The sequence below is a fragment of the Aureococcus anophagefferens genome, assembly GCF_000186865.1.
Source record: "Aureococcus anophagefferens unplaced genomic scaffold AURANscaffold_1, whole genome shotgun sequence".
Lineage (NCBI taxonomy): Eukaryota > Pelagophyceae > Pelagomonadales > Pelagomonadaceae > Aureococcus > Aureococcus anophagefferens.
This window is the reverse complement of record NW_008705561.1, coordinates 948,834-974,986: the sequence shown is the minus strand read 5'-3', so window position 1 is coordinate 974,986 and position 26,153 is coordinate 948,834. Positions and strand designations below refer to the sequence as shown.

The following is a 26,153-nucleotide window of genomic DNA, read 5'->3' as shown; positions in this document are numbered from 1 at the left end:
GGCTGGTTCCCCGCGTCCTACGTGGAAGGCGACCGCTGGCTCCAGAAGAACAGCGGCGACCACTGGGGCGGCCACAAGAACGACGAGTGGGACCTGCGGGTCATGTCGTCCAACGAGCCGTCCTTCGCGACGGGCTCCCACTCGTCCCTCGAGTCGGCCTACGCGCAGAAGCTCGTCGGCAAGAGCCTCGCGGACCTGCGCGCCGAGGGGTCCCTCGACTACAAGGCGCGCGCGTCCTTCCAGGAGAAGGACGGGAACCGGGTCGGCAAGCAGGGCACCGACGGCTCGCGCAAGTCGTCGAAGATGCGCTCGCCGAAGCGGAACTCGCGGCGGCCGTCGCAGCGGAAGATGGCGCCGGGCGTGCACCGCGACCACCACGCGAAATCCGGCGACCACGACGACTAAGTTTAGAGCCTACTTGGACGTCGCCTCCTTGAGCGCCTTGCGCTTCTTGATGAAGTCCGTCGCCGCGCCGTTGAGGCCGAACTGGAGCGCCCAGAGCGGGCCCATGTAAGACATCCGCGGCGCGAGGCCGCGGAGGAAGACGCCGGGCCCCTCCTCGCGCAGCATCGTCGACACGCAGTCGACGACGCCCGCGTAGGGCACGGCGCCCACGGCCGCGGCCTGCGTCATGAGCCGCGTCTTGATGACGTCGATGGGCTGCGTGCACAAGCCCCCCACGAGCGCGGAGCTCACGCCGTAGAGGTAGTTCTCCGCCGACGTCAGCGAGCTGCCCTCGGGCCGGTCCCGCAGCGCGCGCTGCTTGAGGGCGTCGAAGGAGCAGAAGCAGATGACGACGAAGGGCAGGTTCCGCGCGACCGTCGGCCGCCAGCCGCTGTAGAAGCCGAGCGGGCCCTCGGTCCGCGCGATGCGGCCCACGGCCGTGGCGAAGTTCGGGTAGATGCCCGTCACGAGCCGCTGCTTGATGACCTCCTGGGGGATGCCCGCGACGCTGCTCCCGAGGCTCGCGCACGCCGACGCGACGATCGCGGGCGCGACCGGCCGCAGCGCGCCGAAGATGGAGAACTGGAGGCCGCCGACGAAGAAGGCGAACATGCTCGTCGTCGCGCAGCCGCTCACGAGCGTCCGCGCGCCCAGTTCGCTCAGCGTCTTGGCGCCCTTGCGCGTCTGCGCCAGCGTCCGCAGCGCGTCGGCGGGGTACATGACCAGCTGGGCGCCGAAGCGCGCGCTGCCGCCGGCCAGCAGCTTCTCGCGGTTGTTCAGCGTGACGGCGCGCGGGGCGACGGTCTTGCCCTGGGCCGACGCGGCCAGCGCCACGGCAAGCCAGAGCTTGCACATGCTGCAAGCCCAGAGCATGCTTCACGCACTTCGACTTCAAGGAGCTCGATCCGGCGGCACATGCCGTCGTTGCCGTTCGAGGGCTCATGCCACGCCGCCACATGGACGACGCGCCGGCCGAACCCCCTTTGCACAAGCCGAGAAAAAAAAAAAAAAGAACAGGAACCCACACCTCACTCGAAGAACGACGCGCGCGGCGCCGGGGGCAGCTCGTCCCACCAGGCCGCGTGGTCCGCGCCGAGGCCGAGGACGAGCGAGAGCGCGCCGCCGAGGACTTTTCGCTTCACGCGCTCGTCGAGGGGCGACACGGTGCGCCGATCCGGCGAGAAGGGCGCCTGGGGGTCGTCGTCGACGCGCATGGACGGGTTGCAGTTGATTTCAAGCAGGTGGGCCGCGCCGGCGGCGTCGAGGAGGACGTCGAAGCCGAAGAGCTGGAACTCGTTTTTCCCGGGCCGCGCCGGCCGCCGCCGCCGCTCGCCGTCGAGCGACGCCCAGAGCGCCGCGGCGGCCTCGGCGGCGCAGGCCGCGAGCGCCGGCCGGCGGAGGTCGCCGCCGTCCGCGACGGACTCCGCGAGGCCCCGCTTGCACGCGTTGGAATTGACGGCCGTGTTGCAGAGGTGGATCGTGCGCTCGTCGCGATTCGACGCGTCGGGCGGGGCGTAGGGCCGCGCGCAGGACCGCACGAGGCCGTCGCGGCAGAGGTAGGCGCGCCGGTCGCCGCCGGCTTCCATCAACAGAACGTACAACCTCAGGTCGAACTTGCGGCCGGCGCCGTCGAGGAGCGGGTCCGCCACGTAGCGCTGGCAGACGCGCGGTGTGTCGTCCATGGTTTCGAGCACCTCGGCGGCGTCGCGGGCGAGCCAGATGCCCGTGCCCTTGGCGCCGTCGGCCGGCTTGACGATGAGCCACCCGGAGGACGCTTCGGCCGCGAGGCGCGGCGCGTCGCGCGGCAGGACCCAGGTCGCCGGGTGGCCCGCGGCGCTCCCGCAGGCGTCGGCGACGGCGGCCTTCGTCGACGCGCGCCGCGCGCCCCAGAGCTTGCTCACCCACTGGCCGTCGCGCAGTGCGGCGCGGCGCGCCTTGTAGGGGGCATTGCTCAGCGAATGCCAGAAAACGGTCGTCGCGTCGTCGTCGCTGTCGTCACCTTCGACGAGCCGCAGGCCGAGCTCGGCGCAGACGCTGCGCAGCAGAGGGAGCGTGTGGCTCGCGTAGGTCGCGTCGACGACGACCATGCTCTCCTTGTCATCATCACAGCAAGGTGAGAGCTAGAGTTCATCACAAAATCGTTTCCCTGACAGGGTTGGGTTTTTGCACTGATTTGAGCCAAATATTCCTTGAAGAAGCCATGCGGCGAGTCGCAATATTTTTCGCCGCCTTGCACGTCGATACCGGGCACGACGCGCTACGAGCGGCGCACCCCCATACAAACGAGCGCAGTGCAGTCCTAGGTTAGGCGAGTCGGGCGGCCGACTCGACGGGCCGGCGACGTCGCCGCGTCAGCCGGGCGGCCTCGGCGGCGGCGGCGCCGCGGGCGGCGGCCTCGGCGGCGGCGGCGGCGGCCCCGGCGGCGGCGGCGGGTCGTCGGCGAGGCCCGCGACCTCGAGCGCCGACGCGATGCGGGCGAGCGCGTCGGGCGGCTGCCGCAACGGCGCGGTCGCGGCGACGACGAAGCACCGCATCGTCGAGAGGTCGTAGGAGACCGCGGGCTCCGCGTCGTCGAGCCAGAGCAGCGCCTCCTCGGACGTCTCGCGCCGCGCCGCGGCCCAGGCCGTCTCGCCGAGGTTCCGCTTCCCGCCCGGGAGCTCGAGGATCCAGTGCGACGCGTCCTGCGGCGGGGAAGCGACGAATCGAAGCGCGGCGCGCGAAAAAGGAAGCGACGCGGCGAGGACGCGCGTCGTAGGCGATGACGAAGACGTCGGTGTCGGCGACCTGGGGGCAGTTGAGGAAGGTGAGGAGGTGGTGGTCGGCCTTGGGCGGCGCGGCCTTGGCGGGCAGGCCGTAGGGCTCGAGCTGGAGGCCGAGCTGCCGCGCGGCCGCGGCGGACTGGCGCGAGGGCGCCTGGAAGGCCGCGCGCAGCAGCGAGATGGGCGCGACGGCGACGGCGTGGGCCGCGTCGCCGTGGAGCGACGTCGAGTCGGCGACGGCCGCGCGGTACGCCGCGACGTGCGTCGCGAGGTCCCTCCGGTCGCCGACGACGGCGACGGTGCCGTTGGGCTCCAAATCCAGCACGCAGCGCGCGCAGTTGGCCTTGAGCACGACGTCGTCGATGGGCGGGTCCGGGAAGAGCGACGCCGCGAGCGTCGCCTCGAGCGCCTCGCGGCCGCCGCCGCCCGCGACGTGGAGCGCGGTCCGCGTCCCGCGGCTGTCGGGGATGGCCAGGAGGCCCGGCGCGACCTCGCCAAAGGCCGCGGCGCGGTGGCAGTCGCAGCCCGTCACGTGGACCTTGACGCGGAACGCGTCGCCGCCCGCGGCCCGCAGCGCGGCGACGAGGTCCTCGCGATTCGTCACGAGCTGCGGCGTGCCCATGATCGACTCCGCGCGCCGGAAGGCCTCGCCGGCCTGGCCCCGCCGCGGCCGGCTCGTGCGCGCCCGCGACGTCGCGTGCACGTACTTGCAGTTCGCGCCGTGCTTGCACCGGCCCATGCGGAAGAACCGGCAGACCTCGCCCGCCGCCTCGCCGTTCCGCTCGCTGTCGCGCTCGCTCTGGCGCCGCTGCCGCCACGTCGACCGCGACACGCCGTCGATGGGCACCGCCGGTGTCGTGCGCGGCGTCGTCGTCGCGCGCGGGCAAAAGTCCTGCGCGTTCGGGTTCATCGCGGCGCCGTCGCCAACGAATCCGCCGGTGGACGTTCGAACGCCGCCGCTGGCTGCGTTCGCAGCGGTTTTTTTGCTTTGTTATGCAACTTAGCAAGCAAGGAGGCGCTTGCAACCGGTTATGGTGCAAGACTTGCCCGGCACGAGCCGGGCTGGTGAGCCATCTGCGCGGACCACCTCGGTTGTACTACGACGTCGGACCAGAAAGAGTTCAAGGCAAAGGCGCGAAAGGGCAACGTTGCCCTAGAATGTCGAATGTTTGGGAGTTCGGTTACGGGGAGGCCTACGGGCCGGCGTAGAAGATGCCGCCGGGCGCGAAGAGGTCCTCGGAGGACTGGGGCACTGCACTCGCGGCGCGGCGCGCCTTGGTCGTCGCGGCCGCGCGCGAAGCCCGGGTGGCGTTGCAGTCCGCGAGGACTTGCGCGGCCGACTCCTCGCTGCCATCGAAGCGGACGGCGGCGCGCCGCGGCGCGGCGACGTAGGGCCGCGGGAGGTCGACGGGCGCGGCGCGCCGCGGCGCGGCGACGTAGGGCCGCGGGAGGCCGACGGCCGGCTCCGCGACGGGCGCGGCGACGTAGGGCCGTGGGAGGCCGACGGCCGGCTCCGCGACGGGCGCGGCGGCCGGCTCCGCGCGGCGCGGCGCGGCGCGCCACGGCGCGGTGCGGCGGTCGACGTAGGGCCGCGGGAGGCCGACGGCCGGCTCCGCGACGGGCGCGGCGGCCGGCTCCGCGCGGCGCGGCGCGGCGCGCCACGGCGCGGTGCGGCGGTCGACGTAGGGCCGCGGGAGGCCGACGGCCGGCTCCGCGACGGGCGCGGCGGCCGGCTCCGCGGAGCCGTCGATCAGCCTCGCGACGCGCGCGGCGGCCCACTTCGCGGCGGCCTGCTCCGCGGGGCGCGCCGCGTCGCGCTTCGCTTTCTCCGCCGCGTCGCGCGCCGCTTTCTCCGCGACCCACATCGCGTCCTTGGTCGCGCGGTCGGCCGCCGCCGCGTGCGCCGCGTCCTCCGCGGCCCACATCGCGAGCCGCTCCGTGGCCCACATCGCGAGCTTGGCGGCCCGGTCCGCGTCGCGCGCCGCTTTCTCGGCGGCCCGGTCCGCGAGCTTTGCGGCCCACTCCGCGTCGCGCGCCGCTTTCTCGGCGGCCCGGTCCGCGAGCTTGGCCGCGAGCTTTGCGGCCCGCTCCGCGTCGCGCTCCGCTTTCTCGGCGGCCCGGTCCGCGAGCTTGGCCGCGATCTTCGCCTCCATGTCCTTCGCACTTGGCATGAGGGCGAGCCAGTCCTCGAAGCGCCGCGCCTCGGGCGCGGCCGGCGACGGCAGCGCCTCGGCCGACGGCGCGCCGCGCGCGTCGAAGCGGGGCGCCGCGGCGAGCTCCGCCTCGACCTCGAGGAGGGAGCAGGCGATCTCGCCGGCGACCTGGTCGTAGGCCTTGGCGCCGCTCGCGTCCGCGACGTCGAAGACCCCCGTGTTCGAACAGGGGCCGTCGACGCCGAGGAGGGACGCGACGAACTCGTCGGGGAGCTTCGAATGCATGATGTAGTCCGACGCCGCGACGTCGCCGTCGTAGGCCTGGGCGAAGTGGCCGTCGACGTTGCCGGGGTTCTTGGTCATGACGTAGGAGGGCATGATGAGCACGGCGCCCTCGTCGACGAGGATCGTGCGGACGACGCCGCCGTGGAATCGGGACAGCCGCTGGGCCAGCGCCTTGGCGCCGGGGCCGCACGCGAAGACGCAGCGCGCCGCCGACGTGATGTCGTCGACGTGGAACTGGAACTGGCGCCCGTCGCCGTTGATCCCGAGCGTGCACTGCGGGATCGTGAGGTTCTTCTTCTTGAGATTCGCCGCGAGCGGCCCGAACGCCGCGTCGAAGACGCGGAGGCCCGCGGCCGAGGCCCCGCCGTACGAGTAGCCGGACCCGTTCAGGACCACCTTGACGTAGTCGCAGTGGGAGGAGAATACTCCCGTGCCGTTGCCCGGCCGGTACGCCTCAGCGGCCAAGGAGCTGAAATTTTTGTCAATGCATGAGATCACGTCGGCGAAGAAGAGCGGCGCGTCGACTACGACGTAGTGTGGCGCGCCGGCGACCGCGAGCTCGCCGTAGCAGCGCGTGGGCACCGCCGACTTGTCGAAGAGCCAGAGCCGCACGGGCGCGGCGGCGAGCATCGCGCACAATTTGAGCGCGTCGAGGTAGCAGTCGACCAACGGAGACTGTGATCTCTACAAACTCCACAGGCAGCCCCGCCGCGGCCGTGCGGCACGACGGCGGCGTTGCACGCGAGGGGCACAGCGAGGGGCACATGACCATTGCGACGCGCCCCGGGCGAACGAGCAGTAGATCTATGCGCTGCCGCCGTAGAGCTCGAAGATGCTCAAACCCATCAGGTTTGCCATCGCGCGAACGATGGCCTGCAGCTTCGACCCGGCACTCGACATGCACTGTGCGTCTGCAGCTGAGGCAGCCCCTCGCCTCGCTGCACGGCGCGGGCGGGAGCGCTCCAGCAGCTATCGCGCGCAGATACGTCTGAGCCCATGTTTACCGGTTGCACTCGCTCGAAACGTCGAGCACGTTTTCGAGCGTGCGATGGAGAATCCATCAGCTTCTCAGACCCACAGCCCAGCCATAATGCAACGACGTACCACGATCCCAGTGGCTTTGTTGACCGCGCGCGTACGGACGAGGCAACGGCGAAAACTCGACATCGAGCCGATTGCGGGGCGACGCGAACGAGAGGTTTTATGGGCTGGGATGGGGCGCGTTCGGCTTCCCCGACCCCTTCGAGCTAGATTTGAGCCCTCGCAGCACCAGAGATCGTTCATCGTCACCCACGCATCGCCTCGGTGCAAGGGTTAGGTCGCGGGGCTCGAAATGGTCGAGCTCGTCTGGTCGGGCTCGGGCGCCGTCGCGGCCCGCGGCGGCTCCCGTTACCGTCAAAACAAGGACGAGATCGCTGGACCTAAAGCTTGGCGCCCCTCGGGGCACCGGTTCCGAGGCCGGAACCGCCTTTAGGTCCAGCCGAAAGACTCTGTCTCGACCATACTCGGGCGGTGCGTCCCCGCCCGCGCCCGTCAGCTCCTCTCGAACGCGGCCCAGCAGCAAGCTCTCCCGTGGAAAAAATCGGTGGCGCGGCACGAGACACCGGATCCGGTGCCGAAACGCGTAATTTTTCCACCGCTCAGAGGGTTCCTGGACCCCACGGGGGCTGCCATGCCGCCCCCTGGCCTTTTGGCGTCTCAGACGAAATTATCGACGCGAAGCGGCAACCGGGCTGCTTCATGCTCTGCACGACCAGCTAAAAAGTATCTGCGCGAGATAGCAGCCGAGCGGCCAATGCTCGCGCTCACCCTCTGCGCAGCAGCGCTCTGCGCCGACGCGCTCGACGTGAGCCGGAGGAAGGTCTTACACACACCAGCGGCGCTCGCAGCGCTCGCAACACCGCCGGCGGCCGTCGCCGCCGACGCGGCGCTGTCCCAGTTCGACGACGGCACGCTGGCGCTGCGCTTCCCCTACCCGTCGGGCTGGAGCTGCAAGGGCACGGGCGCGTTCGAGAGCTTGATCACGGGCCGGCGCGTGACGACGTGCGGCGCGAGCGACGGGTCCGCGTCCGTCGCCGTCGCGGCGCGCATGGTGCCGTCGAACGACATCTACAACAACCTCGAGCGCGCCATCTCCGCCGACGAGGTCGTCGAGATGACCGTGGACCCGAAGGCGTCCGTCGCGAAGACGACGCTCCGCGACTTCGGGAGCCGGCGCGGCTACGTCGTCGAGAGCTCGCTGGGCCCGACGACGAGCGTGGACCTCTTCACGGTGCACAGCGGCGACCAGGGCCAGTACTGGGCCATCACGCTCACGGCGACGGCGAAGAACGCCGCGGACCTGCCGCGCGGCGTCATCGACGCGTGCGACTTCTACCGGCTCTTCGACAAGTAAGCGGCGTACTCGTTTAACAAAAAAAATTCAGATCCCGGCGACGTCGCCGTGGAACGGGTTGGTGACGCCGGGGAGGTCGTTCATCTCGAGGCCCGCGTCCGGGTCCGCGCCGATGACGACGCCCGTGGCCATCTCCACGGGCACGTAGCCCGGCGACGACGGCTGCCGCGGCGCGCCGAGGCCGGCCTCGGCGCGCCGCGTCCAGCGCGTCTTGCAGCAGCAGCAGATCGCGGCGACGACGCCGCCGACGGCGCCGCCGCAGAGGAGCAGCACGACCGTGAGGAAGATCAGGACCTTGCGCCAGGTCGGCGGCGGCCGGTCGTTGCCCGGCCCGTCCTCGCAGTAGCCCGTCGTGTTGTCGCAGGGCTGGCAGCACGTCGACACCGCCGTCCAGTCGTCGGTCTTGTAGCACGCGTCGCCCTGCGTGTAGCCGTAGCCCTCGGCGCACCAGCCCTTGCCCTCGAGCGCGCAGCAGTCGGCGTCGACGTTGTCGCCGATGCGGGGGTAGCCGCGCTCCATGCACACGGCCTCGTCGGGCCGCGCGCACGTCGCGCCGGGCCCGGGGTCGCAGTCGTCGCCCGCCGCGCAGGGCTCGCAGCAGACCGCGTAGGACTCGCCGCCGTCCCAGCGGTCGCAGACCGCGCCCCGGCTGTATTTGTAGCCCGGCGCGCAGGACGCCCCGGCCGCCGCCGCGCAGCAGTCGTCGTCGACGTTGACGCCGGGCAGCGGGTAGCCGTTCTCGTGGCAGACGCCGGCCGACGGCGGCGCGCAGGTCGTCCCTTGCGCGGCGCCGGCGGCGCAGAGGAGAGCCCAGGCGAGGCGCATGGCTCGTGAAACTCGGGCGGAGCGGCGGCCGCGACCTTCCGGCGTTCGTAAAGCCGACTTCGCGCGCGCACGCGTGGGTCTCGCAGCGGCGCGAAGGCGTCGAAGCTCCACGGCCCGTCCACGCGTGGGATTCGCAGCGGCGCGAAGGCGTCGAAGCTCCACGGCCCGTCACGCTTGCCGATGTTGCACAGCACTGTGCACAGCGCACCCAACATGCTGCTGCCCCGGGCCCCGATTGGACGCCCGGGATCGCGGGCCATCGAAGAGAATTGACACGACCGCGGCCGCGTTCTGTCGCCGTTCGTCGTACTCGGGCTCCACGAGCGCGCGACGCCGTCATGATGATGAAGAGGACCGTCTGCCTCCTCTTCGTCGCGACGGCGACGGCCCAGCTGGGCAGCGGCATCGACTGGCGCTACTACACCACGCAGGACGGGCAGCCGGTGCCCGGGCTGCCCGACGGCGTCGAGGGCCGCATCTGGCAGGGCACCCACGGGGTCTACGACGTCGTCTTGGCGGCCCCGAACGCCGTCCGCTTCAAACTCGCCGCGGGCGCGACGCTGGGCTCGCGGCGGGGCGGCGACGGCAGGTTCGCCTTCGACGTGCCGATGCACTGGTGCGTCACCGCGGGGAACGTCACCTTCGAGGCCGGCGGGCCGACCTACGAGACCGGCGACGTGCTCTGGGCCGGCGCCGGCATGGCCCACGGGCCCATCTACTCCGCCGGCGGCGCCGTCATCAGCGCCGTGTCCGGAGGGCCGCGCCTCGAGCCGGCGGACCTCTTCTCGCCCGCGGCGCGCGTCGCCACGAACCCGAGCGTGGAGACCTATGGCAACGCGAGCTCCCCCAAGCTCCGCGGCTACCGCGGCGCCGACGTCGCGTGGCAGCAGAACCCGTCGAACCACAGCGCCGAGTGCCTGGCCAACGGCGGCGTCTGGAACAAGTTCTTCGACGGCGTCGGCGACTCGCCGCCCGTGCTCCGCGTGCGCTGGTCGGCGAACTGCTCCATCCCGTTCCACTACCACCCGACGGGCGCGATCTACTGGATTTTGTACGGGCGCATGTACTTTGTGGGCGACTGCGGCACGGACTGCACCGACCGCGCGGTCGGCCGGGGCGAGATCCGCTGGGTCCGGCCGGGCTTCAACTACGGCCCGGAGCACAACGACTACGACGCGCCCTGCGAGATCACGGTCCTCGGCGTGGACACGAACCCGACCTTCGAGCACGCGCCGGCGCCCTACCGGGTCCAGAAGCGCGTCCTCGTGGACTACATCTACGGGTAGTCCGGCTCCGGGCGATCTTTCGTGCTGTGTTCTTCTTGGTTCTCTCATAATTCATAGCCTCGTCCCGGCTGGCCGAGCTACACTAGGTTCATATCGAGCCTTGTACTTCAATCAACCATGTTTACTTGAAAGCAGCCCTGGGGCCTCGTCACCGAGACGATGGGCGGCCGCGAGGACAGCCTCGCGTGGCAGCTGGGCCTCGCGGGCCTCGCGGGCTTCGTCGCGCAGGGCACGGTGCACGGCATCGAGACGACGATGGTGCGGCAGCAGCTCGCGTCCAAGCCGCTGCACATGGTGGCGACGGCGCGGGCCATCGTCGGCGCCGAGGGCGTCGCGTCGCTCTACCGGGGCTTCGCCGCCGCCGGGCTGCGGGAGCTGAGCTACACGAGCCTGCGCTTCGGCCTCTACGAGCCGCTCAAAAAGGCGCTCGGCGCCGAGGACCCGCGGACCGCGCCGTTCCACAAAAAAGTCCTCGCGGGCCTCGGCGCCGGCGCGTTCGCGTCCGCGGTCGCGTCGCCGACGGACCTGCTCAAGATCCGCGCCATGGCCGTCACGGGCCCACCGGAGTCCCTCGCGGCCCAGGCGCGCGCCGTCGCCGGCGGCCCCGCGCGGCCCTGGCCCCTGAACTTCTACCGCGGCGTGTCGGCGACGGTGCTCCGCGCGTGCTGCCTCGGCGCGACGAAGATGGCCTGCTACGACCAGGTCAAGGAGGAGCTCCGGCGGCGCTGCGGCCTCCGCGACGACGTGCCGTCGGAGCGCTACGCGCTCCAGGGCGCCGCGGCCGTCGCCGCGGGCCTCGCGATCACGGTGGCGACGTCGCCGGCGACGAACGCGCGCGTGCTCTGGATGGCGAGCGAGCCGGGCACCTTCCGCCACCTCGGCCACGCCCTGGGCCACATCGTGGCCACGCGGGGGCCCGGCGGCCTCTTCCGCGGCTTCTCCGCGCAGTGGGCGCGCTTCGGGCCCTACGCGCTCGTCCACTACTTCGCCTGGGAGCAGATGCGCCTCCTCGCGGGCATGCGGCCGCTCTAATTTAATTCATTTCGCGCGCGGGGCGATCATGGCCGCGGGCTGGACCCAGGCGCCGAACTGGGCCGCCGTGAAGAGGCCGAGGGCCTCCCCGGCTTCGACGAGCGACGTGCCGTCCGCGTGCGCCTTCTTCGCGACCCTGGCCGCGTTGTCGTAGCCGATGTGCGGGTTCAGCGCCGTGACGAGCATGAGGCTCGACGACATGAGCGCCGCGATGCGCGTCTCGTTGGCCACGACGCCGACGACGCAGTTCTTCCGGAAGGAGTCGCACGCGTCCGCGAGGAGCCGCGCCGACTCGAGGAACGCGGCGATCATGACGGGCTTGAAGACGTTCAATTCGAAGTGGCCCGTGGCGCCGCCGAAGGTCACGGTCGTCTGGTTGCCGAAGACGCGCGCCGCGACCATGCTCACGGCCTCGCACTGCGTCGGGTTCACCTTGCCGGGCATGATCGACGACCCGGGCTCGTTCGCGGGCAGCGAGAGCTCGCCGAAGCCGCAGCGGGGCCCGGAGCCCAGGAGCCGCAGGTCGTTGGCGATCTTGTTCAGGGAGCAGGCGACCGTGTTCAGCGAGCCGTGGGCCTCGACGACGGCGTCGTGGGCCGCGAGCGCCTCGAACTTGTTCTCGGCCGTCTCGAACGACGAGCCCGTCTCCGCGGCGATGAGCTTCGCGACGGCGACGTCGAAGCCCCGCGTCGTGTTCAGGCCCGTGCCGACGGCCGTGCCGCCCAGCGCGAGCTTCCGGAGCCGCGGCAGGGCGCCGCGGACGCGCGCCGCGCCGAGGTTGACCTGCGCGGCGTAGCCGCAGAATTCCTGGCCGAGCGTGAGCGGCGTCGCGTCCATGCAGTGCGTGCGGCCGATCTTGATGATCTTGGCGAAGGCATGCGCCTTGGCCTCGAGCGCGCCGCCGAGCGCGTCGAGCGCGGGCAGGAGCCGCGCCTCGAGCTCGAGCACCGCGGCGACGTGCATCGCCGTCGGAAACGCGTCGTTCGAGCTCTGGCCCATGTTCACGTGGTCGTTCGGGTGCACGGGGTCCTTCGACCCGACGACGCCGCCGAGGAGCTGGATGGCCCGGTTCGCGACGACCTCGTTGACGTTCATGTTCGTCTGCGTGCCCGACCCCGTCTGGTAGACGACGAGCGGGAAGTGGCCGTCGAGGTCGCCGCGCGACACCTCGTCGGCCGCGGCCGCGATGGCCCGCGCGACGTCCCAGGCCAGGGCGCCGGACTGGCCGTGGTAGGTCGCGCAGCACTTCTTGACGACGCCGAAGGCGCGGATGAGCGGCCGCGGCATGACGGCGCGCTCGCCGCCGATGTCGAAGTTGAGGAGGCTCCGCGCCGTCTGGGCGCCGTAGAGGGCGTCGCACGGGACCTCCAGGGACCCGAAGGAGTCGGACTCCGTCCGCGTCGAAGCGGGGGTGTCGCCGGGCATGGTGGGTGAGGCGTCGTCGGGGAGGCGAGGGCTCGAGGTGCGGGACAGGCGGCAAAACTCGATTCGGCGAACGTTGTCGTCATCGTCCCTCGCGCACGCAGCGATGGGCCGCGACAGTCACTACGGCCCCAGCGGCGGCGGCGACAGCTTCCGCGACGTGGAAAAGGAGCGCAAGCGCTTGAAAAAGGAGCGCAAGGAGCTGGACCGGCGCGACCGCAAGCGCAGCAGCAAGAAGCACAGCAAGAAGCGCCGCCGCCGGTCGCGGTCGCGGTCGTCGTCGCGGTCGCGGTCGCGGTCGCGGTCCCGCTCGCGGTCGTCGTCGCGCGGCGCGAAGCGGTCCCGCCGGGCCGCGCCCGCGCCGCTGCCCGCCGCGGCGGCGTACGCGCCGCCGCCGACGCGGCCCGCGGCGTGCGCGCCGGTCGCGGGCTCCTTCCTGTCGTCGCTCGCGGCGTTCACGCGGCGGCCCGCGGCGCCGGCGCCGAGCGCCTTCTCGACGACGCGCGCCGGGGGCCACGAGCAGGCCAACTACCTGCGCTGCGCGGCGTGCGGCGTCGACAGTTCGAGCGAGAAGGCCTTCGCGCAGCACATCGAGGGCAAGGCCCACCGCAAGCGGAACCGCGGGCGCGCGGGCTTCGCCGGTCTCGCGCCCAACGAGGCCGGGGGCATCCCGCGGCTCTGCGACCCGCGGCTCCGCGCGGCCGCCGCCGCGGTCGGCTACGACCCCGACGCGTACGTCGAGCCGACGAAGAGCGCGGCGGCGCCCGTGGGCGTCTTCCCCGGCGGCGCGGCGCTCTACGACCGCGGCGGCGGGCCCTGGGCGCCGCCCCTGCAGGTCGTCGGCGTCGGCGCGGCCGCGGCCGCGTCCGTGCGGAGCAGATTGAACGCGCTCGTCGAGGACGTCGACGGCGACTCGGACGGCGACGGCGACGGCCCGGGCGCCCGGAACGGCCGCCGCGGCGGCCGCGCGTCGTCCATCCTCACGCTCCCGCCGGCGCCGCCCCGCGGCGACCCCCACGGCGCGACGCGGCGGTCGCTGCCCGTCTTCGAGTACCGCCAGCGGCTGTTGGACGCCGCGGCCGCGCTGACGCCCGAGGCGCCGTGCCTCCTCGTCGAGGGCGAGACGGGCAGCGGCAAGTCGACGCAGGTGCCCCAGTACATCCTCGAGGACGCCGCGGCGCGGGGCGTCGTCGCGAACGTCCTCGTGACGCAGCCGCGGCGCATCGCGGCCATCGGCGTCGCGGACCGCATCGCCGCGGAGCGCGGCGAGACCGTCGGCGAGGTCGTGGGCTACGCCATCCGCGGCGAGGCGCGCGCCTGCGAGCGCACGGCGCTGCTCTTCAACACGACGGGCGTCTGCCTCCGGCGGCTCCAGGAGGACGGCCTCGCGGGCGTGACGCACGTCGTCGTCGACGAGGTCCACGAGCGGACCCTCGAGGCCGACTTCCTGCTCCTGGCGCTGCGGGAGCTCGTGCGCCTGCGCAACGCCCGGGGCGAGCCGCCGCTGAAGATTCTGCTCATGTCGGCGACGATGCCCGGGGAGGCGGTCCGCGGCTACTTTGGCCGGGGCTGCGTCACGGTGAAGTTCCCCGGCCGCGCGTTCCCCGTGGAGCCCCTCTTCCTCGAGCACGCCCTGGCGCTGACGCGCCACGTCGTCCGCGGCGGCGCGGACTGGCACCGGAGCTCGCAGGCGTCGGAGCGGCGCGCGAAGCGCCTGGCGGACATGTCGCGCGACGGCGGCCGCATGCCCCTGTCCGTGGTCCCCAGGGACCCCCGCGAGCTCGCGCGGCGCTTCGGCAACTGGCCGCCGTCGGTGCTCCGCGCGCTCGAGGACGCCGACGAGGCGTGCCTCAACGTCGACCTCGTCTGCGAGCTCGTGGACTGGTTCGCGGTGCGCTGCGGCGGCGACGTCGACGCGGCCGTCGCGGACGCGCGCGCGAGCCTCGGCGACGCGTCCCGCGACGCGCCGGCGCCGGGCGGCGGCGGGCTCGCCGTGCTCGTCTTCGTCGTCGGCGTCAAGGAAATCGAGGACGTGCTCACGGCGCTGCGCGCGTCCGGCCGCTTCGACCCGCGGTGGCTCCTGCCGCTCCACGGCGCGCTGCCGCCCGACGAGCAGCGCCGCGTCTTCGAGAGCCCGCCGCCGGGCACCACAAAGGTCGTCGTCGCGACGAACGTCGCCGAGACGTCGATCACGATCCCGGACGTCGCGTTCGTCGTCGACGCGGGCCGCGTCAAGGAGGAGCGCTACGACGCGACGCGCCACATGGCGTCGCTCGACGACGTCTACGTGTCCGCGGCGTCGGCGAAGCAGCGCCGGGGCCGCGCGGGCCGCGTGCGGCCGGGCCTGGCCGTGCACCTGTTCCCGCGCGACGCGCCGCTCGAGGCGCACGCGGAGCCCGAGGTGCGCCGCGTGGCCCTCGAGCAGCTCGTGCTGCGGCTCAAGGCCTTACCGGAGGGCGTCGTGCCCGGGCGGACGGCGGCGGAGGCCTGCGCGGCGCTGCCGGAGCCGCCGGAGCCCGCGGCGGTCGCGCGCGCGGCGTCGGGGCTCGTCGCCATCGGCGCGCTGACGGCGCGCGAGGCCGCGGACGACGACGAGCAGCTCACGGAGCTCGGCGCGCTCCTCGCGCGCCTGCCCGTGGACGCGCGCCTCGGGAAGCTCGTCGTGCTCGCGGCGTGCTTCGACGGGTGCCTCGACGACGCGTTGACGATCGCGGCCGCGCTCGGCAACCGGTCGCCGTTCCTGTCGCCCATGGAGCGCCGCGAGGAGGCCGACGCGTCGAAGCGCGGCTTCGTGCCGCGCCACGCGAACACGCAGGACGGCTGCGAGGCGAGCGACCTGCTGTGCGTGCGGAACGCGTACAAGACGTTCGACTCGCTCGGCCCGCGGAAGTTCGACTTCGCGCGGGACCGCTTCCTGTCCATCAAGACGCTCCAGGCCATCGGCGCGCTGAAGCGGCAGCTGCTCGAGGCGCTCCACTTCGCGGGTCTCGTCGCCGGCCCGGGCTTGAGGGCGCGCGACGTCGAGATGCTCGGCCGGCGCCACGGCGACAGCGACGGCGTGCAGCTCGCTTTGGACGGCGCGCGCGCGCGGCCGTCGGCGGCGGCGCCGCCGAGCGATGCGCTGCTGGCGGCCCTCCTCGCCGCGGCGCTCTTCCCCCAGCTCGCCTACGTGTCCAAGCCCATCTCGAAGAAGACGAAGCTGCCGTGCGCGGCGGAGAACATCAAGCTGCTCGTGCGCGACCCGGACGGCGACAAGGCCGAGCCCCAGGTCGCCCACGTCCACCCGTCGTCCGTCGCCGCGCGCCTCGGCGGCGCCTCCTGGGTGTCGCCCTTCGCCGTCTTCCACGAGCGCGTCCGCACGACCAAGGTCTACGTCCGCGACTGCACGCCCGTGCCGCCGCTCGCGCCCTTCCTCCTCAGCGGCAACAAGCTCGAGCTCGACAACGGCACGCTCCTCCTCGACGGCTGGCTCAAGTGCGGCACGGAGCCCCGAAACGCCGCGGACCTGGCGCTGCACCTCCGCGAGAAGATCGACGCCCGCGTCTCGGGCCTGCTCAAGGGCGACCTCGCGAGCCCGGACGACGGCGACCTGCGCCACTGCCTCGAGACCATGTGCGCCGTGACGGCGCTGCCCGAGCCCAAGGAGCCCAAGCGCCAGCAGGCGGCGGCGGGCGGCGGCGGCACGCGCCGCGCGAAGAAACGGCCCGCGAACCGGTCGCGGCGGGGCGGCCGCGGCCGCGCGCGCGGGGGCTACTGGTAAACGGCCTACCCTAGTCCCCGCCCTCCTCGTCGGAGTCGTGGTTCGAGCGGTGCATGTGCCAGGCGACGCGGTTGCTGCGGCGCCAGTCGAGCTGGTGGCGCAGCGAGAAGCCGACGTCGCCGACGAGTGTCGCCCGAGTGATGGCGTCGTCGCCCGGGCGTCCGTCGTCGTCGCTGGCGCCGTCGTCGTCGCGGGCGTCGTGGGCGCCGTCGTCGTAGGCGCCGCCCCAGCGGGACCGGAGGTCCGCGGCGCCGCGGCGCGGCGGGAGCGGCGGGCCCGCGGCGTCGCGGCCGTCGGGCGCGACGACGCGGGAGCCGCCGTACTCCGGCGCGGCGAGGTTGCAGTAGGCGACGAAGAGGCCGTGGCGCACCGCGGCCGTCGTCGCGTTGAGCCAGTGCGAGATCGCCGGCGCGTGGCTCGCCGCGGACCGTTTCCCAATTTTCGGCTCCCAGTCCGGGTCCGTCGACGCGGCGGCCGCGAGGACGATGAGGAGCGTGGCGCCGCGGGCCGCGAGGTCCGCGGCGAAGTCGTCCTCCTCCGCGTCCGCGCAGATGACGAGGCCCGCGGCGTAGCCGCGGATTCGCGCGAGCTCGAGCTCTTCGCCCGACGCCGCGGACGCGTGGAGCGGCCGCAGGTCCTCGCCCTCCTCCTCCTCCGCCTCGCCGCTCGGCGGCGGCGGCGGCGGCAGGTCCGGGTCCGCCGCGGCCTCGCGCTCGCGCTTCTTCTCCCTGGCCTTCTCCGCGCGGCGCGCGGACTCGCGCCGGAGCCGCGCCCGCCACCGCGGCTCGCCGGCCGCGGGCGCCTCGGGCGCCGCGGCGAAGCACTTGTGCTCGCCTCCCACCAACCGCCGCTTCCGGTGGTGCAGCACGACGCGGCCGGTGTCGCCGGAGACGACCGCGGCGGCGTTGTGGAGCGCGCCGTCGGAGGAGCGCTCCGCGTAGCCCACGGCGACGTCGACGCCGTGGCGCCGCGCGATGGCGCCGACGCGGGCCTCGAGCCATTGGCGGGATCGCGCGAGCCGCGCGAGCTGGTCGGGCGCCTGGTGGACGTAGCCGTAGCCCGGGAGGAAGCACTCGGGGAAGAGGTGGAGCGCCGACCCGCGCGCCTTCGCCTCGCGGACCGACGCCTCGAGCTCGTCGAGGCGCAGCTGGAGCGGCGGCGGCGGCGCGACGCCGTCGGGCTCGTCGCCGGCACCCCGGAGCCTGGTCCCGTCGCCGTGGCGGTTGACGACCTGCGCGAGCGACACGCGGAGCGGCGGCGGCGCGCGTCGCGGGCCCCGGAGGAAGAGCCAGCGCGCCGTGACCCATAATTCCTCGAGGCCCGCGGCGCGGCGCCGCGACGCCGCGCCAAAGTCCGTCGTCGCCGTGGGCACGCCCGCGACGCCGCCGCCGCCGCGCGCGAGGCACCGGAGCGGCGCCGCGCTCGGGTCCTCGGCCACGGCCCGCGCGCGGGCGACGGCCGCGGCGAAGGCGCCGTCGTCCGCCCCGGGCAGGCCCCGGGCGAACCAGCAGCCGACGCCGACGGCGGCGGCCCCCGACGCGTAGTCCGCGGCCGCGTCCAGCGCGGCCGCGGCGTAGGCAGGCTCCGCGGCCGCGAAGACGACGTGCGCCGGGTCCCGCCAGCCGCGCGCCGTCGCCTCGCGCCAGAGGTCGCCGGGCTCCGGCAGTGCGGCGACGACGTGGTCCGCGATCACGTCGACGACCGGTCGCCACGCGCCCGGGGACGGCGCGCGCGCGCGCGGTCCCGCCGCGCGGAGGAGGCACGCCGCGACGTTCTCGCACGCGGCCACGAGGGACACCGCGAGGTCCTCGGCGGCGCCGGGCCCCGCGAGGACGACGACGACGCAGCGCGACTCGCCGACGGCGACGCGGCCGTCCTCGTTTACCGCGCGGAAGCCGGCCTTGACGCGCGGCGCGTCGCCGCCGCGCCACGCGTAGCGCTCCCGCGTCCGCGTGACGACGACGCCGGCGCCGGCGAAGGGCGCCGGCGCGGACACGTCGACCGCGCTCGACGCCGTCGCCGCGGGCGCCGCGCCCGGCGGCGCGCGCTCGAGCAGCGTCCCGAGGTGCGCGACCTTGGTGCCCGTCGGGTCGCAGCAGATCCAGCCCCGGCTGTCCGCGGCCTTGATCCAGGTGCCCTTGAGCTTCCGGCCGCGGCGCGTCGTCGCCGCGGCGGCGTCGCGGCTCGCGACGAGCGCGCCGAAGTCCGCGCCTCCGACGAGCGGCGCGTCGACGGACGGCTCCTCGCGGATCGCGACGCGCGGCTTGAAGACGACGCGCCAGTAGCAGCGCCCCGCGAGGCGGCCGCGCTCGACGTCGAAGTTGCGGGCGAGGCGCGACCCGCCGTCGGCGAAGTCGGCGGCGCCGACGTCGTCGCTCGCGCAGGACGCGCCGAGCGCGCAGCCCATCCGGCTCGCCTTTTCGGAGATCTCCGCCGTCTCCCGCGCCTTGCGCGCCTGCACGAAGTCGCGGAAGCCCATGGGAGTGCGATCCGGGCAGCAGCGATGGCGGCTGGGGCTCTCTCAACGAGGCTCCATAGCCACGGAAGTAAAGTTGTTGAAGTCCGGTTTGCTGTTTAATTCGGGGCTGCCCCGCCGCGCTATCGTCGCGGTTGGCACCATGGCGTCCTTCGAAGACGCCATCGACCTCTTCGAGGCGCCGGACGTCGTCGCCCTCGACGCGCAGCTCAAGTCGCTGCGGCTCGTCGAGCAGACGTGCCCGGCGTGCAAGCGCAAGTCGTCGGCGCTGGCCCAGTTTTACGAATGCTGCAACACCTACGCCTGCGCGAGCTGCGGCGCGTCGAGCGCGTGTCCGTCCTGCGGGTCGGGCAAGCTCTCCCTGAGCCAGCGCCTCGCGGCGGCCATGTACGACGTCGCCCTCGATCACGCGACGGGCCGCAAGGGCGCCGCGCGCGACGACGCCAGGGCCGCGTCCATGCTCGAGCAGGCCGCCAAGGAGGGCAGCGTCTGCGCGAAGCGCGACTGGGGCCGCTGCCTCGTCGAGGGCCTCCACGGCGTCGCGCCCGACGCGGCGGCCGGCGCGGCGTGGCTCGTCGAGGCCGCGGACGCCGGCGAGGCCGAGGCCATGGCGCTCCTCGGCGAATACGGCATCTACGCGCGGTCGCCGACGACGCGGGAGCCCCTCGCGGGCTACGCCGCCGACCCGGCCGCGGGCCTCGCCTGGCTCAAGCGCGGCGCCGCCGCGGGCGACGGCCGGGCCGCGCGCCTCCTCGCCGAGCTCGCGGGCGGGCGCGACGACGACGCCGGGGCCGAGCCGGGCGGGTAGTTCGCGCATGTTCGGGGTCGGGGACTTTTCCAAGGACAGGCCCAGAGGCTTGCACCTGGCTTTGCTCTCGCTCGTGCATGCATCGTGGCGTCGGCTTCAGCACATCATGAGTGATGTCGTTGAAGCCGCGCCGGAAACTCTGAGACGTCGCGGCCTGTGACGCTCGATCTTGGTCGCGTTGAGGCCACAGCGGCCACCCGGGCCCCCGGGGGAGCATCATGCTCCGCGTCCAATGGGTGCGGTCCGCGGCGGCGCGCGTCACGGCGCGGCGCTTCAGCGGGGTCAAGTATGAGACGCTGAGCGTCGGGATTCCCAAGGAGACGACGGACCTCGAGAAGCGCGTCGCGGCGTCGCCGGCGACGGTGGCGCTGATGAAGAAGGCGGGCTTCGGCGACGTGCGCGTCGAGAGCGGCGCCGGCGCCCTCGCGACCTACGCCGACGCGGACTACGCCGCGGCGGGCGCGACGATCGTCGACGCGGGCGCCGCGCTCGGGTCGGACGTCGTGCTCAAGCTGCGGCCCCCGAGCGCCGGCGAGGTCGCGCAGCTCGGCGACGGCAAGACCTTGGTGTCCTTCGTCTACCCGGGCCAGAACGAGGCGCTCGTCGAGTCGCTCGCGGCGAAGAAGTCGACGGTCTTCGCGATGGACTGCATCCCCCGGACGCTGTCGCGCGGCCAGACCTACGACGCCCTGTCGAGCCAGGCGAACATCAGCGGCTACCGCGCCGTCGTCGAGGCGTCCAACGAGTTCGGCCGCTTCTTCGCGGGCCAGATGACGGCCGCGGGCAAGGTGCCGCCGGCGAAGGTCCTCGTGCTCGGCGGCGGCGTCGCGGGCCTCGCGGCGATCCAGGCCGCGAAGAACATGGGCGCCGTCGTCCGCGGCTTCGACGTCCGCGCGGCGGCGGCGGAGCAGATCGAGGCCATGGGCGCGACGTTCCTCAAGGTCGACTTCGAGGAGGACGGCTCCGGCGCGGGCGGCTACGCCAAAGAGATGAGCGCCGAGTGGCACGCGGCCGCCGCGGCCATGCTCGCGAAGCAGTGCGCCGAGGTCGACATCGTGATCACGACGGCCCTCATCCCCGGGCGCAAGGCGCCCGTGATGATCACGGAGGACATGGTCGCGGCGATGGGCGCGGGCTCCGTGACCGTGGACCTCGCCGCGGAGGCGGGCGGCAACGTCGCGACGACCGTCAAGGACGCCAGGATCGTCACGCCCAACGGCGTCACGTGCCTGGGCTACACGGACCTGCCGAGCCGCCTCGCGCGGACGTCGTCGGACCTCTACGCGAACAACATCACGAAGTTCATGCTGAGCATCGGCCCCTTCACGACCAAGGTCAAGGACGAGTTCGCCGTGGACTACGAGGACGAGGCCGTGCGCGGCATGCTCGTCCTGGACCAGGGGTCCTTGACGTGGCCGCCGCCGCCGCCCGCGCCGCCCGTCGTCGCGGCCGCGGCCGCGGAGGCCGACGTCGAGGAGGCGCCGCCGCCGCCGCCGCCGCCGCAGCCCTACGACGTCTACATGCAGTCGGCGCTGCGCACGTCCGGCGGCGCGGCCGCCATGCTCGCGCTCGGCGGCGGCATCGCGCCGCCGATCCTCGCGACGTTCTCGCTGTCGACGATCATCGGCTACTACACGGTCTTCGGCGTCGCGCCGGCGCTCCACTCGCCCCTCATGGCCGTGACGAACGCCATCAGCGGCATGACGGCCGTCGGCGGCCTCACGCTCGTCGGCGGCGGCGTCGTGCCGTCGACGGGCGCGCAGGTGCTCGGCGCGACGGCCGTGGGCATCTCCACGGTGAACATCGTCGGCGGCTTCCTCGTGACGAAGAAGATGCTGGACCTCTTCAAGCGGCCCGACGACCCCGACGAGCACTACGAGCTCTACGCGATCCCCGTCGTCGGGTCGCTGGGCGCCTACGGCGTCGCGGGCATGGCCGGCCTCGGCGACCTCGCGCCCGTCGTGTCGCTCATGAGCGGCCTGTGCTGCATCGGCGGCATCGCGGGGCTGAGCGACCAGAACACGGCGCGCGCGGGCAACGCGCTGGGCCAGGCGGGCGTCGCCCTGGGCATGGGCGCGACGCTCGGGACGCTTCACCCGGACCCGGGCACGGCGCTGCAGATCGCGGGGCTCCTGGGCGTCGGCGGCGGCGCGGGCTACGTCATCGCGTCGAACGTCGGGCCGACGTCGCTGCCCCAGACCGTCGCCGCGTTCCACTCCCTCGTCGGCATCGCGGCGGCGGCGACGGCCGTCGGCGAGTACATGCACCTCGCGGAGCACTGCCCGCCGTCGGGCATGGCCATCGACGGCGTCACGAACGCGTCGCTCTACCTCGCGACGTGGATCGGCGGCATCACGGCGACGGGCTCCGTCGTCGCCTTCGGCAAGCTCAACGGCAATTTGGGGTCGGCGGCGCTCCAGCTGCCGAACCGCGACCAGATCAACATGGCCATGGGCGCCGCGTCGCTGGGCGCGGGCGCGCTCTTCATGGCGAACCCGTCGCCGGCGACGGGCCTGGCGTGCCTCGGCGCGGCGACGGGCCTCTCGGGCGCTTTGGGCCTCCACATGACGGCGTCGATCGGCGGCGCGGACATGCCCGTCGTCATCACGGTGCTCAACTCCTACAGCGGCTGGGCGCTCTGCGCCGAGGGCTTCATGCTCGACAACCCGCTCCTGACCATCGTCGGCGCGCTCATCGGCTCGAGCGGCGCGATCCTCACGCACATCATGTGCGAGGCCATGAACCGCGACATCGGCTCCGTGATCCTCGGCGGCTTTGGCGAGGCGGCCAAGGGCCCGGCCATGGAGATCACGGGCGAGCACACGGAGATCGACGTCGACCAGTGCGTCGCCATGCTCAAGGACGCGTCCGACGTCATCATCGTGCCCGGCTACGGCCTCGCCGTCGCCAAGGCGCAGTACGCCGTCGCGGACATCGCCAAGGCGCTCGGCGACGCGGGCATCCGCACGCGCTTCGCCATCCACCCCGTCGCGGGCCGCATGCCCGGCCAGCTCAACGTGCTCCTCGCCGAGGCGGGCGTCGACTACGAGATCGTCGAGGAGATGGAGGACATCAACGACGACTTCCCGGAGTGCGACGTCGCCATGGTCATCGGCGCGAACGACACCGTCAACAGCGCCGCGCTCGAGGACCCCAACTCCCTCATCGCGGGCATGCCCGTCATCGAGGTCTGGAAGGCGAAGCAGTCCATCGTCATGAAGCGCTCCATGGGCGTCGGCTACGCCGGCGCGGACAACCCGGTCTTCTACAAGCCCAACAACGCCATGCTCCTCGGCGACGCCAAGGCCACGTGCGACGCCATCCGCGCCAAGCTCGCCTAGGCGCGAGCCGCCGCGCCTCCCCCGCGCTGTGCTGCCGCGGGAGCGAGCGCCCGGCCGGGCCGCGCCCAAGCGCGCGGCCCGCAAGATAAGAAGAGGGCCGGAGTAGTGACTTGAACTTCAAGTTGAAGTGGCGAAAGCTCAGACGATGGAAGGCACCGCTTTGCAGTGAGGCGCTGCGCGATGGCTCCGCTCTCCGTGGGCGTCGTCGGCGGCGGCCTCTGCGGCATGGCCGTGTCGGCATTCCTGCGGCGCAACGCCTGCGCCGTGACGGTCTACGACGGCGGGTCGTCGCCGGCGCTGGGCTTCAGCCGCACGGCGTCGGCCGTCGCCGGCGGCCTGCTCCACCCGCTGACGCCATCCCTCAAGCTCGCCTGGGAGGGCGAGGCGGCCCTGCACGAGGCGGACGCGCTCGTCGCCGCCGCCGAGGCCGCCGCCGGCGAAAACGTCGTCGCGACGGACGTCGTCCTCCGGCCCGCGGCGGACGCCGCGGACGCGGAGAAGCTCCGGCGCGCCGCGGCGGCATCGCCCTGGCTCGAGTGGCTCGACGCCGGCGCCTTCGCCGAAGCCGCGGGGCGGCCGCGGTCCCTCGGCGGCGCGCAGTACGTCGGCGGGAAAGTCGTCGACCCGAAGGCGTACCTCGCCGCGCTCGCGGAGCTCGCGGCGGCGCCGGGCGGCGGCGCCTTCGCGCGCGTCGCCGGCGACGTCGCGGACCCGCGGGCGCTCCTGTCGGCCCACGACGCCGTCGTCGTCGCCGGCGGCGCCGAGGCCTTCGCCGCGCGCCGGGGCGACCTCTTCCCGGAGCGCGCGGGCCTGACGCTCACGCGCGGCGAGTCCGTCGTCGTCGGCGGCGCCGGCCGCGCCGCGCTGCTCCAGGGCACCTACCTCTGCCCGGGCCGCGGCGGCGATGCGGTCCTCGGCGCCACGCACGACCACGTCCGCGACGGCGACGACGTCGCCCGGGCCTTCGCGGAGCCGGGCGCCGCGGAGGACCTCGTCGCCGGCGGCCTCGCGGGCGCCGCGGCGGCGCTGCTCCCGCCGGGCGCGCCCCTCCTCGGCGCGACGGCGGGCGTGCGCCTCAACGGGCCCCGGACGCACCGGGGCCGCCTCCCCGTCGCCGGCCGGCGCGAGCCGGGGCTCTGGGTCGCCGGCGCGCTCGGCGCGCGCGGCCTCCTCCGCCACGCCCAGCTCGGCCGGGCCGTCGCCGACGCGGTCCTCCACGACGACCCGGACCGCATACCGCCCGCGCTGCGGCTCGACTTCGAGTAAGAATCCCGGGCTTTCCCCGACCGCGCGCCTTCAAGTTAGATATCTATCTAGAGCGCGCCGAGGCGGCGGCCGGCGGCGGGGCGCGCGCGCGCGGCGGCCGCGAAGGGCAGGAGGACGTCGTCGAGGAGCGGGGAGTTGGCCGCGTGGCGGAGGTCGTAGGGCACGGCGCGCTTGTTCATGAGGCGGAAGTAGACCATCAGGCGCGGCGCCGCGGAGTGGTTCGGGACGCCGAGGTGGGGGAGCTTCTGGTGCGCGAGGACGACGTCGCCGGCGCGCAGGCGGAGCTGCGTGGGCTCCCCCAGATCCTCCTTGTCGTAGTGGAGGTCGCGGACCTTGCCCGCGCGCGCCGCGCGGCGGACGGCGCCCGCGAGCGTCGCGTGCGCGCCCGGATGCACCGCGAGGTTGCCCGCGTCGAGGTCCGCGACGTCCGAGAGGCAGACGCCGACGAGCAGGTCGAAGGCGCTGTGCTCGCCCTTGCGGAAGCCGTCGACGTGCCAGCGGCGGCCGCCGACGGGCCGCGGCGGCCGGCCCGAGCCGTCGGGGAAGCGCACGGCGACCTGCGCCTTCCGCGGCGCCGTGTGGTCGCCGAGGAGCGCGGCGACGGCGCCGCGGAGCTGGAAGCCGTAGAGCGCGAGCACGCGCGGGTCGGCCTCGAGGCCCGCGACGTTCGTGAGCTTCGTGTCCGGACCCGTCGCGGCGCCGGGAACCGCCCGGGACCGGACGAGCGCGCCGGCGGCGGCCGCGGCCGCCGACGGCACGACGCGAGCGAGGACCACATAGCCGTCGCGCGCGAAGTCCGCGAGCTCGCGCGGCCCGACGCGCGACGACGCCGCGCCGCGCGGCGGCGCGGCGGCGGCGGCGGCCCCGCGGAAGGGGCCCTCGACGCCGCCGACGACCTCGCGCCGCGGCGCGTCGCCGCCGAGGAGCAGGTGCGCGAGGCTCCGGCCCGGCCGCGGCGGCGGCGGCGCGGCGCGCGCGCGCGCCGCGGCGAAGGCCCGCTTGTCCGCGGCGGACGCCGGCGCGTGGTGCTGGATCTCGCGGAGCGGGCCGCGCGCCTTCTTCTTCGCCGGGCTCGGGCCGGCGCGCGTCGTCTGGAGCCGGCGGGCCAGGGCCGCGTCGTCCTGCAGGCGGCGGGCATCGGCGTCCGCCTCGGCCTGCAGGCGGCGCGCGAGCGCCGCGTCGTCGCGCGAGCCGTCGGCGGCGCCGTCGTCGTCGCTCTCCGCGAGGTCGACGACCGACCGGCGGCGGCCGGACTCGTCGACGGGAATGCCGCCACAGGACGGACGCGACTGCATCTTGCGCGCGAGACGCGCGTCCGCGCGCGCGCCGTCGTCGCGCTCCTGGATGCGTCGAGCGAGCTGTTCGTCGTCGTCGGGATGGTTCCATTTGTCGTGGAGGCGCCGAGCGAGGCCCTCGTCATCATCGACGGCGTTTTTGCCGCCGCCGAACAGGCGCAAGAGGTTCCCCCACATGGTGTGTGCTCGAGCAAGTGAAAATCGTTGAGCACGCTGGGGAGCGCTCGTGGGACGGCTCGCCCCCGCATGTTGACGAGGTTGAACCCTAGGGGCCCCTAGGCAACGCGCGGTCTGGGCGTCTTTCGCTAAGTCCCCGGGCAGTCTCCGCCAGGTCCTCCGGCGTCTCCGGCGCGTCTCGGAAGTCGCGTCTTGGCCGCGTCTGGGGCGTCTCGGCCGCGTCTGGCGGCGTCTGGCCGGCGTCTGGGCCGGCGTCCCGCGTCTGGGCTGCGTCTCTCGCGCGTCTCTCGCGTCCCGCGGGTCTGGCTTCGGTCCCGGGGTCGTCTTTCGTGGTCGTGGGTTCGGTCCTGGGGTGGTCTCTGGCGTCTTTTTTTTCGCGTCCCGGCCGCGTCCCGCGTCTCCGGCGCGTCTCGGCCGCGTCCCGGGGCG

General features: G+C 73.7%; 7 protein-coding genes across 7 annotated transcripts; 4 read left to right on the top strand and 3 right to left on the bottom strand.

Annotated features, from left to right (window-relative positions):
• Positions 1-414: 414 nt before the first annotated feature.
• Positions 415-1,056, bottom strand: AURANDRAFT_18955 (hypothetical protein; the record flags this gene model as incomplete). Its single annotated transcript, XM_009034030.1, has 1 exon — positions 415-1,056. The coding sequence occupies one exon, from the start codon at positions 1,054-1,056 to the stop codon at positions 415-417; it is 642 nt and encodes a 213-aa protein (XP_009032278.1).
• A 1,739-nt stretch (positions 1,057-2,795) lies between these two features.
• Positions 2,796-6,271, bottom strand: AURANDRAFT_60570 (hypothetical protein; the record flags this gene model as incomplete). Its single annotated transcript, XM_009034029.1, has 4 exons — positions 2,796-3,125; positions 3,208-4,095; positions 4,568-6,094; positions 6,194-6,271. The coding sequence occupies 4 exons, from the start codon at positions 6,269-6,271 to the stop codon at positions 2,796-2,798; spliced, it is 2,823 nt and encodes a 940-aa protein (XP_009032277.1).
• Positions 6,272-7,436: 1,165 nt separating this feature from the next.
• Positions 7,437-8,036, top strand: AURANDRAFT_60569 (expressed protein; the record flags this gene model as incomplete). Its single annotated transcript, XM_009034476.1, has 1 exon — positions 7,437-8,036. The coding sequence occupies one exon, from the start codon at positions 7,437-7,439 to the stop codon at positions 8,034-8,036; it is 600 nt and encodes a 199-aa protein (XP_009032724.1).
• A 1,163-nt stretch (positions 8,037-9,199) lies between these two features.
• AURANDRAFT_60568 (hypothetical protein) lies at positions 9,200-10,147 on the top strand (the record flags this gene model as incomplete). Its single annotated transcript, XM_009034477.1, has 1 exon — positions 9,200-10,147. The coding sequence occupies one exon, from the start codon at positions 9,200-9,202 to the stop codon at positions 10,145-10,147; it is 948 nt and encodes a 315-aa protein (XP_009032725.1).
• Positions 10,148-10,438: 291 nt separating this feature from the next.
• On the top strand, positions 10,439-11,179 carry AURANDRAFT_18789 (hypothetical protein; the record flags this gene model as incomplete). The annotated part of the gene is made up of 1 exon (XM_009034478.1): positions 10,439-11,179. One exon carries the CDS (start codon positions 10,439-10,441, stop codon positions 11,177-11,179), a length of 741 nt encoding a protein of 246 aa, XP_009032726.1.
• Positions 11,180-11,185: 6 nt separating this feature from the next.
• Positions 11,186-12,604, bottom strand: AURANDRAFT_18365 (hypothetical protein; the record flags this gene model as incomplete). The annotated part of the gene is made up of 1 exon (XM_009034028.1): positions 11,186-12,604. One exon carries the CDS (start codon positions 12,602-12,604, stop codon positions 11,186-11,188), a length of 1,419 nt encoding a protein of 472 aa, XP_009032276.1.
• Positions 12,605-19,794: 7,190 nt separating this feature from the next.
• Positions 19,795-22,986, top strand: AURANDRAFT_51957 (hypothetical protein; the record flags this gene model as incomplete). The annotated part of the gene is made up of 1 exon (XM_009034479.1): positions 19,795-22,986. One exon carries the CDS (start codon positions 19,864-19,866, stop codon positions 22,984-22,986), a length of 3,123 nt encoding a protein of 1,040 aa, XP_009032727.1.
• Positions 22,987-26,153: the final 3,167 nt, after the last annotated feature.